The sequence below is a fragment of the Artibeus jamaicensis genome, unplaced genomic scaffold, assembly GCF_021234435.1.
Source record: "Artibeus jamaicensis isolate MK-2021 breed Jamaican fruit bat unplaced genomic scaffold, CSHL_Jam_final contig_511, whole genome shotgun sequence".
NCBI classification, from domain to species: Eukaryota; Metazoa; Chordata; class Mammalia; order Chiroptera; family Phyllostomidae; genus Artibeus; species Artibeus jamaicensis.
This window is the reverse complement of record NW_026521866.1, coordinates 3,626,502-3,646,553: the sequence shown is the minus strand read 5'-3', so window position 1 is coordinate 3,646,553 and position 20,052 is coordinate 3,626,502. Positions and strand designations below refer to the sequence as shown.

General features: G+C 39.6%; 1 protein-coding gene across 3 annotated transcripts in view; it reads left to right on the top strand.

Moving 5' to 3' along the window:
• Positions 1 to 20,052, top strand: part of SPIRE1 (spire type actin nucleation factor 1) — a 310,943-nt gene that overhangs the window by 253,978 nt on the left and 36,913 nt on the right. For all 3 annotated transcript variants that reach the window (XM_053668835.1, XM_053668836.1, XM_053668837.1), the window contains exon 9: positions 4,054 to 4,223. In XM_053668835.1, the coding sequence (XP_053524810.1) occupies positions 4,054 to 4,223 (170 nt within the window). The remainder of the gene's footprint in view (positions 1 to 4,053; positions 4,224 to 20,052) is intronic.

Below are 20,052 nucleotides of genomic sequence, written 5' to 3'. Positions count from 1 at the left end.
CATTTAGAATGGAAGGGCAGATAAAGTGCTTCTCAGATAAGGTCAAGTTAAAGGAGTTCATCATCACCAAGCCCTAATTATACAAAAAGGGACTTATTTAAGAAAAAGAAGATAAAAAATATGAACAGTAAAAGGACAGCAAACTCACAATCATTGACAACCACACCTAAAACAAAAACAAAAGCAAACTAAGCAAACAACTAGAACAGGAATAGAACAACAGAAATGGAGATCACATGGAGAGTTAACAACAGGTGTGTGGTAGTGGAAGGGGGAGAGAAGGGGAAAAGATACAGAGAACAAGTAGGATAGATAGTAGGTAGAAAATAGAAAGGGGGAGGGTAAGAATAGAATAGGAAATGGAGAAGCCAAAGAACTTATATGACCCATGGACTTGAACTAAAGGAGAGTAATGTGGGTGGGAGAGGGTGTGCAGGGTGGAGGGCAGTGAAGGGGGGATGGGACAACTGTAATAGCATAATCAATAAAATATATGTAAAAAACCTAAAAATATGTTTAACTGGGTCTTTTACAAATATGAGATATGAGATAAAATCACACATAGTATTTAATCTTATATGTGGAGATCATTCTCAAACATGACTATTAACACCGCATAATTTTTATTAATCTTATTTATTTTAAAGCTTTGTATTTAGCACAAGGTTTTTATTTTAGTAGTTTTAGTCAGTGAACTCAAATACAATTATCAATCTCATAGTAGTATTTGGGCAATTAGAGAGCTGTCAGGTAATTTTTCAGATTCCCTGCACTGAGAATGAAATGAACTCATGGCAGCCCCTATCCCTTAACAGTGTTTCCTAAACTTCAGTTGAGATACCACCCTCAGGGTTTTTGCCAGACTTAAGTGCTGCCAGGTACTTTAAATTTTTTGAATCTATCATAAATGACTTTTTAAAATCTTAAGCAAAATCATTCATAAAATCATGTATCCAATATGGTATTTTTTCTGAAACATTAAAATAAATATATAACCATTAAAACTGTTTAGTGTTCCTTGATTTACTACTGAGAGTGTCACCCTGACCTGGTAGATTGGGAATGTAAAACCTGCCCTGTAAAGCTGACTGTGCTCTTCTCACTATACCTCCAATTTGGGAGCCTTAGTTGGAATATGAGTAGTTAAGAGGGATGAAAGATGTGTGCATTTTTAACTGTGCTTTGTCTTAAAACACTAACTACTACAACATAATTCTATAGGAAGTGTATAAAATAAGATACCCTATAGAATAAGATTTTTAGTAATATACTTCAAGACCATATTTAAGCACTACTACCTTTTTTCTTGAAAAGGAATTAATTAGTTAGCTCAATCATTTCCTCCTTTGCTTTCTGGAAAACTTTTAAATTACTCTCCTAAGGATGGCAGCCTACCACTCTCTAAACCTCCTGATTAAAAGTGCACTTGAAGACAAGCAACCCAATTAAAAAGTGGGCAAAGAACTTGAACAGACACTTCTCCAAGGAGGACACACAGATTGTCCAGAGATACATGAAAAGATGCTCAATATCACTAGCTATAAGAGAGATACAAATTAAAACCACAATGAGATACCACTTTACACCAGTCAGAATGGCCATTGTAAACAAAGCAACAAACAACAAGTGTTAGAGAGGTTGTGGGGAAAAGGGGACCCTAGTTCACTTTCTGGGATTGCAGACTAGTACAACCACTATGAAAAACAGTATGGAAATTTCTCAGAAAACTAAAAATGAATCTGCCTTTTGACCCAGCAATCCCACTGCTAGGATTATATCCTAAGAACCCTGAAACACCAATCCAAAAGAACCTATGCACCCCAATGTTCATAGCAGCACAATTTACAATAGCCAAGAGGTGGAAGCAACCTAGGTGCCCGGCAGTAAATGAATGGATCAAAAAACTATGGTACATATACAGAATGGAATTCTATGCAGCAGAAAGAAAGAAGGAGCTCCTCCTACCCTTTGGAGCAGCATGGATGGAAATGGAAAACATTATCCTGAGTGAAATAAGCCAGGCAGTGAAAGACAAATACCATATGATCTCTCCTTTAACGGGAGGCTAAACAACAAAATAAACAAGCAAGTAAAATAAAACCAAAGACACTGAAATAGAGAACAGGCTGGCAGTGATGAGAGGGGAAAGGGGAGGGAATTCCGGGGGGAAAGGAGGAAGGATTTACAGGAACTAGTATAAAGGACACATGGACAAAAAATTAGGGGGGTGGAAATGGGAAGGAGGTGGAGAGCACTGGGGGGGGTGGGCTGGGAGGGGTGTAAAAAAAGACAGAAAACAGTACTTGAACAATAATTAAAAATTTTTTAAGTGCACTTGAAGACTTTAACTGTTATAATGTGTGTGTAAAAACTTGTTGCTTTTGCTCTTTCAGTATACCTCCTTCCCCAATTATGTATTTGTTTTAGCTACTTAATACCTAGAAATGTAGTAACAGAATTAATACATGTGTTGTCAAGTTTTCTATTAGAGATTTTATGTAAAATGATAAATGATTGATGGACAAACATGTCTGTCCTCTTGCTTCCTTTTTTCTTTCCTTCATCCTTTTTTGATTGCTCAAACCCTTTTAGTTCACAAGGGCATGTTCTCCAGCCTTCTTGATCGCTACAAATAAGCACAAATTGTAAATATTAAAGCAGCTATATACCATGTATCATAAAGAATTTACATGATTATTTAAAATAATGTCATGGAAGGCTGTACCAGAACACACTTATATACAAAATGTTTCCTGGAAATCCACTTAAACTTCAAGTATTTAAATATTATCTGTTGGGGGTAACTACTATATTCTTATATTCAGTTACAATGCTTTCTCCTTATATAGGAGCATTTATCATGTCTTTTTTCACTTTAGTGTTTAATGTACCCTTTACCCCAACTACAGGAGTTTAACAGACTGTTCCATATGCATAGATCAGTTCATGGTGCTGATGTTGAACTTAAATTATGCAGTGACTGCTTTATCTCATTTTTAAACACTATAATTTAGTAGTTAATTATTAAACTTAGATATTTAACACTTCATTTGAAATAATGACAGAAATTAGTTCCACTTGCGTCAGAAAATTACAAACTATTGTACAAAAAAGTGGCCTTTAGAGTCAGTACTAAGCAGGATTCAGGTTTCTGCCACACACTAGCTGTGTGCCTCTAGCTAAATTACTCAGAGCCTTAGTTTACTTACTTGTTAATATAGACACAAATTAGTGTTATTAATTGCTGACATTCCTGGCATACTACCTTTATTATACACAGTATTAAGTATTTTATATGCAATTGTTAACTTATTTAATCCTCTCAACAAACTCGTGTCTGTTGTTAGACCATTTTATAGATGAAGAAACAAGAGGTTAGGTAACTAGCAGCAGAACTTGATTTTGAACCAAAACTATCTGCATCTAACTGTCCTGTATACTCTGTACTTTTTGCTCAGTACTCTACTCTGTAATACTGCATTTCTTTAATTTGTTATATTGATTTCCCTTCCATTTTGAGCTCTGAATAAGCTAAGTCAGCTTTATCAGAGGGAATGTATCCCAGATTCTTTGTGTTCATATTTATATGAATATAGATTATTAGATATTTCATATCAAACTATTGTCATATCTTACATCCATGCACCTAATAAGGCTTCATGCATGCCATCACTTTGATCTATCTATCACTAGCTCCGTAGAGTCCATAAAGTAAAACTTACCTCTCTGGGCCTTTAGAAAAGCAAGAAGTTGGAGTCAGTCAGTTATCTGTAGAATTTCTTCCACCTCTAAATTTTAATCTATAAATGTGAATATATAATGTCAGTTAAAGGTCTTCTTTAATTGAATCTGACAGTTAATATCTAACAAAAATGTTTTGTATACATAGGTGTTATTGTATTAAGCCTCTCTGTTTTATTTGCATGACATGGAACTGCTATGCCATCTGCTGTGTGTTTCTGATTCAGTAACTTGAAATAGTGTGTTTCATCCATTGATTACCTTTCTTGGCTCAAGAAAAGGTGAGCTTTCATCTTTTTTTTTTTTCACCAGATGTAACTAACCCTGAATCTCCAAAGAACATTGTAGAATCATCGGTGGTGAATGGAAGTTTAACATCACGAAGAAAGGAAAATGGGTTAAATGCTGTGCAGCAGGTGCCTGTGCAGAAGAAGCTCCTCAAAGCTCCAACTCTGGCTGAACTGGACAGCTCTGACTCAGAGGTGAGCTCCCCTGAGGTCTGGGTTCACAAATCTTGACTCCAAGTCTATGATGGTAAGACCTAGTTTATTAATTCTGTTGCTTCAGTTGTTACTTAATCCTGTCCCACTTTTCAAACAATAACATTAGAATTCAAAATTATTTAGAGGAAATAAAATATTGGGTTACTTACTATCACTTAGTAAAAGCCAATATAATGCCCATAGTGTATAGAATAAGTTTTGAAATATTGATATAGTCTTAGATAATGGTGGGGTTAAAATAAGTCAACAATTTTCAAACTTACATTAAATATCTTTTGTTTGGAGGGAGGAAAAAGAAAAACATGATTCATTGAAAACACTTAACACTGTGGTATACTGACCCATTTATTTCTCTCTCTGAAGTATACATCCATACTGAAGATTGTTCTTTCTGTAATATTAATAACAACAGAAAGGCCTGAGAAAGAAGACTGCTACTGTTTTCCAGATCTCATCTTTCACCTACTGCCCTTTGGGGGAAAACCTAATATCCTTCTTGTATTCAAGAAACAAGATGGATGCTGATGCTTTTGCTTCCCAAATCTTCTTTGAGCTGATCTGCAGCATCAGTCTTTTTTTAAGTATATTATTTTGAATATGCTGTTACAGTGGTCCCATTGTTTTCTCCCCTTAGACTCCTCCTCCCAGCACCCCAATTCCCTCCAGCATTCCCCCTTCCTTTGTTCATGTTCATGGGTTGTACATGTAAGTTGGTTGCCTTCTCCATTTCCTATACTATTCTTAACCTCCCCTTCTCTATTTTGTACCTACAAATTATGCTTCTAATTCCCTGTACCTTTTCCCCCATTCTCCTCCTTCCCTTTCCCTGCTGATATTCCTACATGAGATCTCCATTTCTGTGATACTTTTCCTGTTCCAGTTCTTTGCTTAATTTGTTCTTGTTTTTGTTTTTATTTTAGGTTAAGTTCTTGATAGCTGTGAGTTTATTGTCATTTTACTGTTCCTAGTTTTTATCTTTTTCTTAGATAAGTCCCTTTAACATTTCATTTAAGGACTTGGCGATGATGAACTCCTTTAACTTCACCTTATCTGAGAAGCACTTGATCTGCCCTTCCATTCAAAATGATAGCTTTGCTGGATAGAGTCATTGTGGATGTAGGTACTTGCCTTTCATGCTTTTGAATAGTTCTTTCCAGCCCTGTCTTGCCTGCAAGGTTTGAGAAATCAGCTTATAGTCTTATGGGAACTCCTTTGTAGGTGACTGTCTCCTTTCCTGCTGCTTTTAAGATTCTCTCCTTATCTTTAATCTCGAATAACTTAATGATGCTGTGCATTGGTGTGTACTTCCTTAGGTCCAATTTCTTTGGGACTCTGAGCTTCCTAGACTTGTATATCTATTTCCTTTGCCACACTGGGGAACTTTTCTTTCATTATATTTTCAAATAAGTTTTCAATTTTTTAGTCTTCCTCTTCTCCTTCTGGTACCACTATGGTTCAGATGTTGGAGCATTTAAAGTTGTCCCAGAGGTTCCTAAGTCTCCATTTTTTTAATTCTTGTTTCTTCATTCTGTTCCAGTTGAATGTTTATTTATTCCTTCTGCTCCAAATCATTAATTTGAGTCCCATTTTTCTTCCCTTCACTGTTGGTTCCCTGTACATTTTTCTTTATTTCACTTTGTAGAGCCTTCACTTCTTTCTTTATTTTACAGCTGTACTCAGTCATTTCTGTGAGCATCCCGATTACCAGTGTTTTGAACTCTGCATCTGATAGGTTGGCTATCTCCATTTCATTTAGTGGTTTTGCTGGGGTTTTGTTTTGTCCTTTCATTTGGGCCATACTTCTTTGTCTCCTCATTTTGGCCTCCTCCCTGTGTTTGTTTCTGTGTATTAGGTAGAGCTGCTTTCACTCCCTGTCTTAGTAGCATGTCTTATTGCCAAAAAGGTACCCATAAATTGTGTGGTGCAGAGCCTTAGGTAATCGTCGGGGCGGGGCAGCCTGCTTCACTAGTTTGTGACTGCATAGAGGGAGGGCTCAGTCAAGGGACTGTGCCCCTGCCTGACTTCTGGAGGTGTGACTGGCATTTTCTCTATTTCCAGTCACTTCTCCCACTCCCCATATGCAACTGGTGCCCTTCCAGCTGTTGCCCTGGTGTTGAATCCCAGAGTGGGTGGGTTTGCATATGTTTTAAGACCATCTGGGCTATTTAAGCAGAGTTACCTGAAAATTCAGCAGTTTCTTCTGCCACCCGAACCCCCACTGGTTTTTACAGCCACAAGTTACAGGGACTTACCTTCCTGGAGCTGGAACCTGGGCTGTGCATTCTGGCTTAGGGCTGGGATGACTCACTCCCAAGGTATCCCTCCCAATCTTTATCTACCACACATGAATGTGGGACTGCTCTTGCCTGTTACACCACTGCTGTCATCCCTCCATGCCACACTGTGTCTCCTCACCTCTCTGCCCATCTCTGTGTCTCTGCCTCTCCTACCCATCTGGAGGAATGTGGCTTCTTTAAATCCTTGGTTGTCAGGCTTCCATACAGTTCTATTTTCTGACAGTTCTCTATGTTATTTGTTTTGAGATTAAGTTGTGATTCTTTCTGTGGTAATGCAAAGAAGCGAATCATGTCTACCTATGCCTCCATCTTAGCATCTGTCTTGTGTATCTCCACTGTCTGGCCCTCAAAATCAGCTTCTGTAAAATGAAATTATATTCTTGCTTCCCTTCTCCCTTTCCCCCTGATAAACCAATAACATACAGCAAGTTACTCTTCTCTGTTTGCTATCTTGGTTGCTGGTTTCATCCTCTCCGCATTCATCCAAGGTATAGAATATAAGGAATTATTCTTTAATTCCCCTCTCACCAGTCTTCACTCCTAATCCAGGAAATGCCAGTAATAACAATTTTGGTAGAAAATATTTTTCAAACAATAAAAATAATAAATATCCTTATTTATTTCTCTCCCTCTCTTTCTTTCTCCCTTTCCCTCTAAATAAATAAATAGATATAGAGATAGATAAGTAGTTTTTTTAAACTCTTGGCTTCAGTGTGTGCTCTCACACATGCTGTCTCTCTCTCAGTCCTATCTTACTTTTCTCCTTCCTAGCTTCCCCAATTTTATCTCACACATGCCACCAGAGCCTTTGTCACTCATGCTTGACATCTTTTGAAGGCTCTTTGCCACTTACAGGATTAAGTGCATGTCCCCAAATAAGGTGCATAAGAGCCTTGGTGTTCTAATATCTGCAACACCATTCCCTACCTCAGTCTACCCTCACTCCTAACTTCTGTTTCTCTTTTAACAGCATGCTTTGATACCTCACCTTCTCTTTTCCCTGGCACCACTAACTCATCAGGACTCCCTTCTGTGTGATCCCATAATAACCTTCCCTTCTCTTTGTTAGGACATTTTACACTGTATATTGTAATCCGTGTATTTCTCTCTCTCCCACCAGAGGGCAAGCTCCCTGAGAGTACGGGTTATGCTGAATTTACTCTCTGTCTCCAGTTGCTAACACCCAGGAGGAACTTCCATATTTAGATAAATTCATATTAACCTGTGAGAACAAAAATATAAATTAAAAGTGCATGTAGTTCTGCACTGTCCAGTATAGTAGCCACTAATCACTGTGACTGTTGAAATTTTAAATATATTAAAATTAAATGAACTTAAAACTCTTCACTTCTGGCCCTGGCCAACATGGCTTAGTTGGTTGGGCATTGTCACACTAAGTGTCATTTCACTTCCCAATCAGGGCACAGGCCTGGGTTGCAAGTAGGTCCACAGTCAGAACATGTGCAAAAGGCAACCAATTGATGTTTCTCTCTCGCATCAATATTTCTCTCCCTCTCTTTCTTTCTCCCTTTCCCTCTAAACAAATAGATATAGAGATAGATAAATAGTTTTTTTAAACTCTTGAGATTCAGTTCTCATGTTCAGTTGCCACATGCAATGTAGACAACACCACCACCCTCAAAGAGAGCTCTGTTTAGGCACAGGAAGTGCTCCTTCTTCACCCCACTGAACCACTTCTAACTCCTTTCCTTGTCCTCCTGTACTCACCTCCTAAGGCAAGACTATATACCAGGTCATCATGCGATAAGTGGGCAACCTCTACAATAGCTGTAGTTATCATTTTTTAAAGATATACTGCTAAAGTCCCAAATCCAACTCTTGAGATGGTTTGCTAGACACAATTCTCTTAATCAGAGGGAGGCCATTTTTGTGTATCTATACGTCATCGATTCAAATTAGAAACAAGAAAAAAGGTAGTAAAAAGAGAAGTGTTAGACCCAGGTTTCAGCTAACTCTCACCATTGTTACTGGCTGCTGGTTTAAGCATGGGTAAGTCATAGTTTCTTACTCAGTGGTAGTGGAAATCTCAGATTCATGGAACACAGTGAGTGTTCTTAGACAAGGGCCTGGAACTAAGCATTTTCATCTCTTCCTCTTCAAATTAAAATCAGTGTTTTAAGTGCTAAAGATAGACAAGTCAAAGGTGTACTAAATGTGAGCCTACGTATGTTACTTTTTTAATCTTCTGAATATAGAATTTTAAAACTTCTAAATATAATGTTAAAACATCTAAATATGTTCAGACTTTAACATTTAAAAAACATAATCAGAAGCCTTTATTTTTAAACAACTATCGTATTTCAAATTTGGCTTTATAATAATCAGAGTTTCTAGTGATGAACCTTGGCTTTAATTTAATTGTTGTAATTTGGTTGTATTCATCCTAAAATCTGGTCTTAACTTTAGGTACTTTTAAGATTATCTGTTGACTACTTCTGGCCAAGATGGAGGCATAGGTAGATACACTTAGCCTCTTCTCACAACCAAAAGAACAACGACAAGAAATTTAAAAACCAAAAATGACCAGAACTTCCAGAAAAATCAAACTGCATGGAAGTCAGACAACCAAGGAATTAATGAAGACACACACATCCAAACTGGTAGGAGGAGCAGAGACAAGCAGCCAGGATGGAGAAGTCTCAGGGCAAGGTGGCAGCTGGCAAAGCAGGCAGTTCAACATTGGTGTGTGGAAAAACTGGGAGGAACAACTCGGAAGCAAGACAGACCAAGCATTCCAGGGTTCCAGTGCAGGGAACTAAAGCCTCAAAACCTCTGATTAGAAAAGCATATGGGGGTTGAGGCAGCAGGAGAAACTCCCAGCCTCACAGGAGAGTTTGTTGGAGGGACCGACAGGGTCCTAGAATCTACACAAAACCACCCACCTGAGAACCAGCACCAGAAGGGCCCAATTTGCTTGTGGGTAGTGGGGGAAGTGACTGAAAGCTGGCAGAGAGCTGAGCAAGCAGCATTGTTCCCTCTCAGACCCCTCCCCCACATACAGCACTACAACACAGTGAAGTAGGTAGCCCAGCCTTGGTGAATACCCAAGCTCCACCCCTTATTATGTAACAGGCATGCCAAGACAAAGAAATATGGCCCAAATGAAGGAATAGATCAAAGCTCGAAAAAAATAGAATTAAGCAATGAAGAGATAGTCCACCTATCAGATACAGAGTTCAAAACACTGGTAATCAGGATGCTCACAGAAATGACTGAGTATGGCTGTAAAATAAAGAAGTGAAGGCTCTACAAAATGAAATAAAGAAAAATATACAGGGAACCAACAGTGAAGGGAAGGAAACTGGGACTCAAATCAACAGTTTGGAGCAGAAGAAATAAATAAACATTCAACTGGAACAGAATGAAGAAACAATTAAAAGAATGAAGACAGACTTAGGAACCTCTGGAACAACTTTAAATGCTCCAACATCTGAATCATTGTGGTCCTGGAAGGAGAAAAGGAAGATCAAGAACTTGAAAACTTACTTGAAAATATAATGAAGGAAAACTTCCCCAGTGTGGCAAAGGAAATAGACTTCTGGGAAGTTCAGAGAATCCCAAAGAAGTTGGACCCAAGGAAGCACACACCAAGACACATCATAATTACATTACCTAAGATTAAAGATAAGGAGAGAATCTTAAAAGCAGCAGGAGGAAAGGAGACAGTTACCTACAAAGGAGTTCCCATAAGTCTAGCAGCTGATATCTCGAAAGAAACCTTACAGGCAAGACGGGGCTGGAAAGAACTATTCAAAAGCATGAAAGGCAAGCACCTACATCCAAGATGACTCTATCCAGCAAAGCTATCATTTAGAATGCAAGGGTAGATAAAGTGCCTCCCAGTTAAGGTCAAATTAAAGAAGTTCATCACCAAACCCTTATTACATGAAATGTTAAAGGAATTCCCTGGCTGGTGTAGCTCAGCAGATTGAGCACAGGCTGCGAACCAAAGGGTCTCAGGTTTGATTCCTCGTCAGGGTACATGCTTGGATTGCAGGCCAGGTCCCCAGTAGGAGGCATGCAAGAGGCAACCGCAGGTTGATGTTTCTCTCCCTTTCTCTCCTTCTCTTCCACCTCCTTCTCTTCTGCCTCTCTAAAAATAAATAAATTTTTAAAGGGACTTTTCTAAGAAAAAAGAAGATCAAAATTAGGGACAATAAGATGATAACTGTCAATGACTGAACCTAAAAAAACAAAAAAATTTAAATGAACTAAACAAACAACTAGAACAGGGACAGATTCACAGAAATAGAGATCACATGAAGGGTTATCAGCAGGGAAGGAGGAAATGGAGAAAAAGGTTCAGGGAATAACAAGTATAAATGATAGGTACAAAATAGACGGGGATGTTAGGAGTAGTATGGGAAGTGAAGAGGCGGAAGAATTTATGTATACAACCCATGGACATGAACTAAGTAGGGGAGGATGCTGGTGGGAAGCAAGGTGCAGGGTGTAGGGGAATAAATGCGAGAAAAAAAATGGGACAATTGTAATTGCGTAATCAATAAAATATTTTTTAAAAAGATCATCTATTGACTGATTAAAACAACTCAGAAGAGTTTTTATTATAAAGCCTGATAATTAACTGATGTTTCTTAGACAGGAGCAAAGTACCTCAAAACTCAAACCAGGTTCCTTATAATGCAAATTAGTCAGGACAGTTGTTCACATGGGACCTGCTGAGAGTTCTGGCTCTGGCTGTGTGTGCAGGGCATGAAGACAGGTTCCTCATCCTGTCAGCCATCATTGTCCTTCATCTAACACAAGGAGTAATCCCCAGATCTTCAGTCTTCTTCTAATTCCATTACTTGGCAATTCTACCTTTTCTAAATTGATAGATAGGTATTCTTTTTCCCATCTAATCAATTCCTAATATCAGAGAATTCCTAAATGAAGATCGACTAACCTTTGGTCATATTTGCCCACTTACAAAAATGACCACAAATACAGACAATTAGATCCATCCCATGTCACATTATACAAACTTGTCTTCATTCACATTTTACAGCACTGTTGTTCCGTACTTTTATATATTCTGTAACTCTTCTCCTATTTGTTTTTGCACCATCTTCTTTTTTTTCAATTCATTTGTAAAATCACTTGAATTCAATTTAATTCTTTTTTGCCAGTTCATTTTTGCCATTCAAATATTTATTGAATAATTTCAGTAAGAACTAAGGAGGAAGCAGAAACACAGTGAGCTTTGCCCTCCCATTGCTTATGGTCTTAATGGGAAATAAAAAAACACGTTTAGTGAGTACACATGGCCTACCAGGCACTGTCTGAGGCTGTCTGCTGTGGGATGTGTGCTTCTACAGGGGCTGGGGCACCAGTGAAATGTCATGGAAGAAGTAGGACTTGTGCTATAGAATCAGGTGAGCAGAACAGCCTGGCAGAGAACACTCTGTTGTGTGCAACCTGCCATTCTGAGTCACTGCAGTCATGTGCTTCTCCCCTGCTGGCCCAGACTTTCCCTGAGGACAGATGTACAGTCTGATTCAAACTTCTCTTCTTTATTCTACATCAGCTGTGCTTACTTGAATTCCTGGCTGAAGTTGCACCTTGGACAAGACTAAGTCCAGGCTCAGGACTATATTTAGACGAGAGTAGAGACCAAATAAAGAGGAATCTCAGAAAAAGCTGATCATGTTATTTTTCTAATATCCTTTCAATTTTATCATCTACTACCCCACTTTTCTTCTTTCCCTCCCATTAATAAGTGGCTTCCAAACTTTTTTTAAGCATAAAAAACTTTTTCTTCATATCAAACCTTCAGAAGTATAATATCAGTCAGTAAAAATGGAGGGTGGAGACTAGAGCCCTGCCCACCACCACCCCCAATTTTTCAGGGCTTCCCTAAGGCCTTATAGAGCAATGTAAAATTCCTTTTTCATTTTGCTGAAGTATTCTACTAGGAAATTGCAGTACTCAGCTATCAGTTCTCACCAGTGAGTCCGCCTGTCTCCCCTGCTCTTTGCACAGGTCTCTTTGCCCACCCTCTGTACCAAAGCCCTCACACTGGATGAAGAAGACACCAGGACCTCCCTTTAAGGAAGGAGCAATGATGTTTCCAGCTGAAAACTGAACACTTTTTGACCTCCTTATATAGGGAATTATATTATGCAATTTCAAATTTCTGTTAACTTATTAGTGCCATCACATTAGAGATGTTTTCCACATTCTAAGAAATATTTCCAGTTACTAAATTACCAGTTGTATGGTATACTTGTTCACACACAATTTCATTTAATTTCTACTTCTGTGGAGATATTATATTATCATACCATTCACCATTTCAGAATATCCCCTCTGGTCACCTATACAGATATTTTTTTAAATTTATTTATTTTTATTGATTATGCTGTTACAGTTGTTCTATTCCCCCCTTCATTCCCCTCCACCCTACCCCCCCGTCCCCACCATTACCCCCCCTTTAGTTTATGACCATGTGTCTCAAGTCCTTTAGATTCTATATTTCCCATACTATTCTTGCCTCCCCCCATCTATTTTCTATCTACTGTCTATGCTACTTATTTTCTGTACCTTCTCCCCCCTTCTCCTCTTCCCACTCCCCTGTTGCTAACCCTCCTTGAGATCTTCATTTCTGTGTTTCCACTCCTCATCTAGCTGTCCTTTTAGTTTTCTTTTGTTTTAGGTGTGGTTCTTAATAACTGTGAGTTTGCTGTCCTTTCACTGTTCATGTTTTTTTAACTTCTTTTTTTCAGATAAGTCCCTTAAATATTTCATATAATAAGGACTTGGAGATGATGAACTCCTTCAATTTGATCTTATCTGAGAAGCACTTTATCTGCCCTTCCATTCTTAATGAAAGTTTTGCTGGATAGAGCAATCTTGGTTGTAGGTCTTTGGATTTCATGACTTGGAATGCCTCTTTCCAGCCCCTTATTGCCTGCAAGGTCTCTTTTGAGAAATCCCCTGACAGTCTGATGGGAACTCCTTTGTAGGTGACTGTCCCCTTATCTCTTGCTGCTTCTAGGATTCTCTCCTTCATTTTAATCTTGGCTAATGTAATGATGTGCCTTGGTGTGTTTCTTCTTGGGTCCAACTTCTTTGGGACTGTCTGAGCTTCCTGGATTTCCTGGAAGTCTATTTCCTTTGCTAGATTGGGGAAATTCTCCTTTATTATTTGTTCAAATAAGTTTTCCACTGGTGGCTGTTCCCTTCCCCCTTCTGGTACCCCTATAATTCGGATGTTGGAGCATTTAAAGATGTCCTGGAGGTTCCTAAGACTCTCCTCATTTTTTTGAATTCTTGCTTCTTGACTCTTTTCTGTTTGGCCATTATTTGCTTTCTTCTGGTCCACTCCATTGATTTGAGTCCCAGTTTCCTTTTCATCGCTATTGGTTTCCTGTGCAATTCCATTCATTTCAATTAGTTTCGCCTTCATATGTTTGTCTAATTTGTGCCTATAATCAACCAGTTCTGTGAGGATCCTGATGACCAGTGTTTTAAACTGTGCGTCTGAGAGTTTTGCTATTTCTTCATTGCTTAGATTTATAGGCTCTGGGGCTTTGAGATCTTCTTGAGCCATTTTTGGTCTGTTTGCGCCCGTTAAGTCTGAGGAGCAGAGCCTTGGACTCCCAGGTCGGTGGGTTGTGACGCTGTATGTGGAGGCATGGTCATAGCGGGGAAATGGCGGCCCCCTCTGCTGTTTCTCGCAGCTGGGTGAGGAGCAGAGCCTTAGGTTGTTCACCGGGGCAGGGCCACTTAGGTCACTGGGTTATGACGCTGTATGTGGAGGCGGGGTTAGAGCAGGGAAATGGCGGCGCCCTCCACCTCAGCTTGCCTCTGGGACTACTGGCTCTCGTCCAATTGCCCACTCCCTGGCTTGTCTATCCACACACGAATGCATGACCACAGTCAACCCGCAGCCCTGCTCCCTTGGTGTTTCCCCAAGATTGCTTGCTGAGTTGCCTACCAGGTCCAACCCTGCCCCTGGATTCCGTGCGCCTGAGTCCATCTGACGGCGTTTTCCTGTGTAACCACGCTCCGCCAGCTTCTGGTTTCGCCCCTTACCAGTCTGGCTGAAGAATTTGTTGTTAACAGGCTTCTGAAAAGTTCAATTTTCTGTGTTCTGGCTGTGTTTTCTGTTGCTAATATTTAGTTGTCTCTAAACTTGGTTGTGTGAGAAAGCACGGCATCTCCACCTATGCCTCCATCTTGCCGGAAGTCCATCAGCTATCTCTATACAGATACTTTTTATTAGATTACATGGTCTTCCTATTTCCCATTGCTGTCTTTGAGGTTTAATTTATCACAAATTAAACTTCCAAATTATCACAAAGAACAGTTTACTGTTTAAATAATCCCTATTTAGTTAAGTTTCCTGTAACCAGTCAATGTATTATTACAAATCAGATATTCTTATGAAATAGGATAGTAATGAATTATTTACTTAATCAATATAAAGTCAGCTGCTTTTTGCAAAGCCAAAAGCTCCTTTATTTAAGAATGGTGACACAATGGCTTGCATTTTAATTTTCTTAATAAGTTCATTGTTCAATTAGCAGTGCATTTTTTTCTATCTATTAAGAACTCTAGTTATAAAAACAGCAAACTAATTTTTTTCTCTTAGACTTCTCCATTAGCTTTGTACATTTAAATAATAATAGTTAAATAATAAATAATAAACATTAAGTGCAAACTGGAATTGAAGTCTTTTGAAAGTTCCTAATTGTTAAAATTGGCCATTTGTAATAACCCAAAAACCTCTTTCAGCCATAGAAATAGGTTATCCAATCTGCCATTTTGTCAGAACTAGAACTAACCCATGGTTTTTGCTATTAAAAAAATATCATGAGGGGGTTTCAAGATGGTGGTGGACTAGGACGGAACAGATACGAGTTCCTAGTACAAAAGAGACAGAAACCTATCCGATCAGAGGAGGTGAGGCCAGCAAGCCAGCAGTTGCCAAGCATATATGAAAATAAGAGACCAGAAACCTCATCGGTCACGGAGGAACCAGACGGTAGGGAGACAGCAGCGGTACAGTAGTCTCTGGGACGGAGCAGGGAGAAACAGCCGGTGCAGGGTAGGGGAACCAGCGCCCTGTGGCGAGAGCCCAACAGCTCCTGGGACAGCCTTCAGCGCCCGGAGGGCTCCCTCCCTGGGATTTTTCTGCCAGGCAGGCCGAGTGGCCCAGACAAAGAGGTGTGGAAGAAATTTCAGCCTGCGCGCAATTTGGGGAACTGGTCGCTCCACACGCAGTGTGTCTGGGCGGGTGCCTAAGGGCACCTAGGCCAACATTCAGCGCCCGGAAAGCTCCCTCCCTAGGATTTTTGGGCCCGGACCGGCCAAGAGACCCAACCAGAGGGGAGCAGAGGAGATTTCAGCCTGCACACAGTTCTGGGTCCAGCACCCGGCGTGGTGCTGCTACATCCCTAGGTTTCTTTTTGCCAGAGGTTGGCCAGGGGACCCAGACAAACACAGGAGCAGAAGGGATACACACCACGCAGCGTGCCATGACGAGCACACAGAGTTTCTAGGTCAGCGCCCAGTCCTTAGATCAGCTCCCGGCTTCCAGTCTACCCCCCTCAGGCTATCTGGAAACCCGGGGCGCTGAGGTGTCCTGGGAAAAGAAGTGAGACCCTCAACCCCCTCCCTTTCTGGCCAAGCAAGGTAGGGGGCCAGGAGAGACTTGTTTGATAGAGTTTACAGAGAGGGTGCGGAGGACAAAGGGCCCCAACCAAAGACTCTGTGGTTGCCAGCCCAGGAGAACTCAGAGGTGCAGCCTGGGGCTCTGAATCCAGTAGACACGGCAGCCTGGTCTGCTTCACACCCAGCTTGGCAGCAAACCCAGGATTGGGCAGAGGGTCTGGGGCTTCCCAACTGAACGGGGGGCAGGCCTGTGCTCAATCCCGAAGGAACCAGGCAACTAGGCCGGTGCAGGTGCCTGCAAACACAGCAAACCAGACTATGGCAGTAACCCCTGGGAGGGGAGCGCTGCGAGAAAGTCCTAGTTCCCCATTGTAGGGAGCTGGGGGAGAGGCGCCAAGTGTCTGGATCCTGAGAGGGGCTGGCTGAAAAAATCACAACAATCGACCCTCAGCCAACTGCAACCAGAAAAACCGGTTCGGCTAGTTTGAAGCCAACAAGTGACATTTCCTATTCTGAGGTTGATTTTGAGAGATTATTTTTGTTTGTGAGTTTTTTGTTTTTTGGGTTTTTTTACTTTATTTTATTTTTATTCTTTCTTTTTTTTTTTTACCTTTCTTCCTTCTCCATTCCTTTTCTTTATCTTTTTGCTTTTTTAAAGTAATCTGTTATTTCTTTTAAACTTTATTACTGTTTCATCTTTCCATACTTTTGTCCTCTTTTCCCGGATTTTCTGTTTTCTTTCTTTTTCTTTTCTTTCTAAACTTATTGCTCTTTCTTCCATTCCCCTACTATTTTTTTTCTTTCTTCCTTTTATTTCTTTCCTTATCATTTCTTTCTTTTACCCACAAGAGTCACAATCAACTTGAAAATATGAAAAGACCAGAGCTGGACCCATAGAAGAGGCCTCCCAATAGTAGAGTCAGAGAGACAAATTGCACATTGTTGTAGGAGAGAAGCCACAAGTTGCTGCATATTTGAGTAGGTGGAAGCAGAGAACAACAGGATAACCAAAAGAGGCTGCACCATTGAAATTCACAGGCATTCCACCACAAAAGTTCATACCATAAACCCAGGGTGTCAAAACAGATTAATCTAAGAAGCTGAGGCTAACAAGAAGAGTCTCACAAACAATGGGAAGACAAAGAAACAATCCCCAAATGAAAGGAAAGGAGGAATCCTCGGAAAGAATGTTAGATGAAATAGAGGCAAGTCAACTATCAGATACTGAATTCAAAGCACTGGTTATCAGGAAGTTCAAAGAGCTCACAATCAGCTACCAGAAACTACAGGGAAGCTACAATGATCTCACTGTGAACTATATCAACATGAAAAAGGAAATGGAAATTATTAGCAAGGGCCAAGAGGAAATGAAGAATACAATTTCTGAATTGAAAAACACAATGGAAAGCATTAAAAATAGGGTGGATGAAACAGAAGATCAGATTAGTGAATTGGAGGACAAAGTAGAAAGCATCTCACAGAACGAACAGGAAAGGGAAAAGAGGCTCAGAAAGAATGAAGAGCGATTAAGAGAAATGCAAGACAATATGAAACGTAATAATATCCGAATAATAAGAATACCAGAAGGAGAAGAAGAAGAACAAGGGATAGAAAACATATTTGAAAGAGTAATGAGAGAAAATTTCCCTAATTTGACAAAAGAAAAAGTCACACAAATCCAGGAATCACACAGAGTCCCATTCAAGAGGAACCCAAAGAGGCCCACTTCAAGACACACCATCAATAAAATGGCAAAATTCCAAGACAAAGAGAGAATCTTAAAGGCAGCAAGGGAGAAAAAAGAAATAACATACAAGGGCGTCCCAATAAGGTTAGCCACTGACTTCTCAATGGAAACACTCCAAGCAAGAAGAGATTGGCAAGAAATATTCCAAGTAATGAGAAACAGAGGCTTACAACCAAGGCTACTTTACCCAGCAAGGCTCTCAATCAAGATAGAAGGCCAAATAAAGAGCTTCCAAGACAAAAGAAGTCTAAAAGAATTTGCTGCCACCAAGCCAGCTCTACAAGAAATACTAAAAGGTCTGCTTTAAGGAAAGGAAGGAAAAGAGACAGACAGAGAGGAACACAGGTACAAAAATGGCAATGAATAAGTACCTATCAATAATAACCTTAAATGTAAATGGATTAAATGCTCCAATCAAAAGACACAGAATAGCTCAATGGATAAGAAAGCATGACCCACACATATGCTGCCTACAAGAGACCCACCTCAGGACAAAAGACCATCACAGACTAAAAGTGAAAGGATGGAAACAAATTTTCCAAGAAAATGGACAAGAAAAAAAGCTGGGGTAGCAATTCTCATATCAGACAAAATAGACTTCAAAAAAAGAGCCATAAAGAGTGACCCAGAAGGTCACTTCATAATACTCAAGGGAAGAATCCACCAAGAAGACATTAACATCATAAATATATATGCACCCAACATAGGAGCACCAAAATATATAAGGAAAATCTTAGAGGAATTCAAGAAAGATATAGACAGCAACACAATTATAGTGGGGGATTTTAACACCCCACTATCAAAAATGGACAGATCTTCCAAACAAAATATCAACAAAGACATTGCGGCATTAAACAACACCCTTGATGAAATGGACCTAACTGATATATACAGAGCTCTTCACCCCAAAGAAGCTAAATACACATTCTTTTCAAATGCACATGGAACATTCTCAAAGATAGACCACATGATAGGGCACAAAACAAGCCTCAACAAATTCAAGAATATTGAAATCATACGAAGCATTTTCTCTGACCATAAGGGGCTGAAACTGGAAACCAACCCCAAAGGAAAAAACCCAAAACACCCAAAATCATGGAGACTGAACGGTTTGCTATTAAACAATGAATGGGTCAAGAATGAAATTAGGGAAGAAATCAAAAAGTTTCTGGAAACAAATGAAAATGATCTCACAACAACCCAAAACTTATGGGATACAGCCAAGGCAGTCCTGAGAGGGAAGTTTATAGCAATACAGGCCTACCTAAAAAAAAACAGAAACATTTCAAACAAATGACCTTACTCTACGCCTGCAAGAACTCGAGGAACAACAACAAAAACAGCCCAAAGCAAGTAGAAGGAAGGAAATAACTAAGATCAGAGCAGAACTAAATGACATAGAGACTAAAAGTACAATTCTAAAGATCAATGAATCCAGGAGTTGGTTCTTTGAAAAAATAAAGAAAATAGACAAGCCTTTAAGTAGGCTCATCAAGAAAAGAAGGGAACGGACACAAATAAACACAATCAGAAATGAAAGAGAAGAGATTACAACTGATACCACAGAAATAGAAAGGATTGTAAGAAATTACTATGAAGAACTGTATGCCAAGAAATTTGAGAACCATGGGGAAATGGACACATTTCTAGAAAAATATAATCTCCCAAAACTCAATGAAAAAGAAGTAGAACACCTGAATAGACCAATAACAGCAAAAGAAATTGAAGCAGTAATCAAAAAACTCCCATCACACAAAAGACCCGGACCAGATGGATTCACAGGAGAATTCTACAAAGCATTTAAGGAAGAGCTAACCCCCATTCTTCACAGACTATTCCAAAAAATCCAAAAGGATGGAAAACTCCCAAACTCCTTTTATGAAGCCAGCATCATCCTAATTCCAAAACCAGATAGAGATACAACAAAGAAAGAAAACTTCAGGCCAATATCGCTGATGAACATAGATGCTAAAATCCTCAACAAAATATTGGCAAATCGCATCCAACAATATATCCAAAAGATTATACACCATGACCAAGTGGGATTCATCGCAAGGATGCAAGGATGGTTCAACATTCGCAAAACAGTAAATGTAATTCATCACATAAACAAAAGCAAAGACAA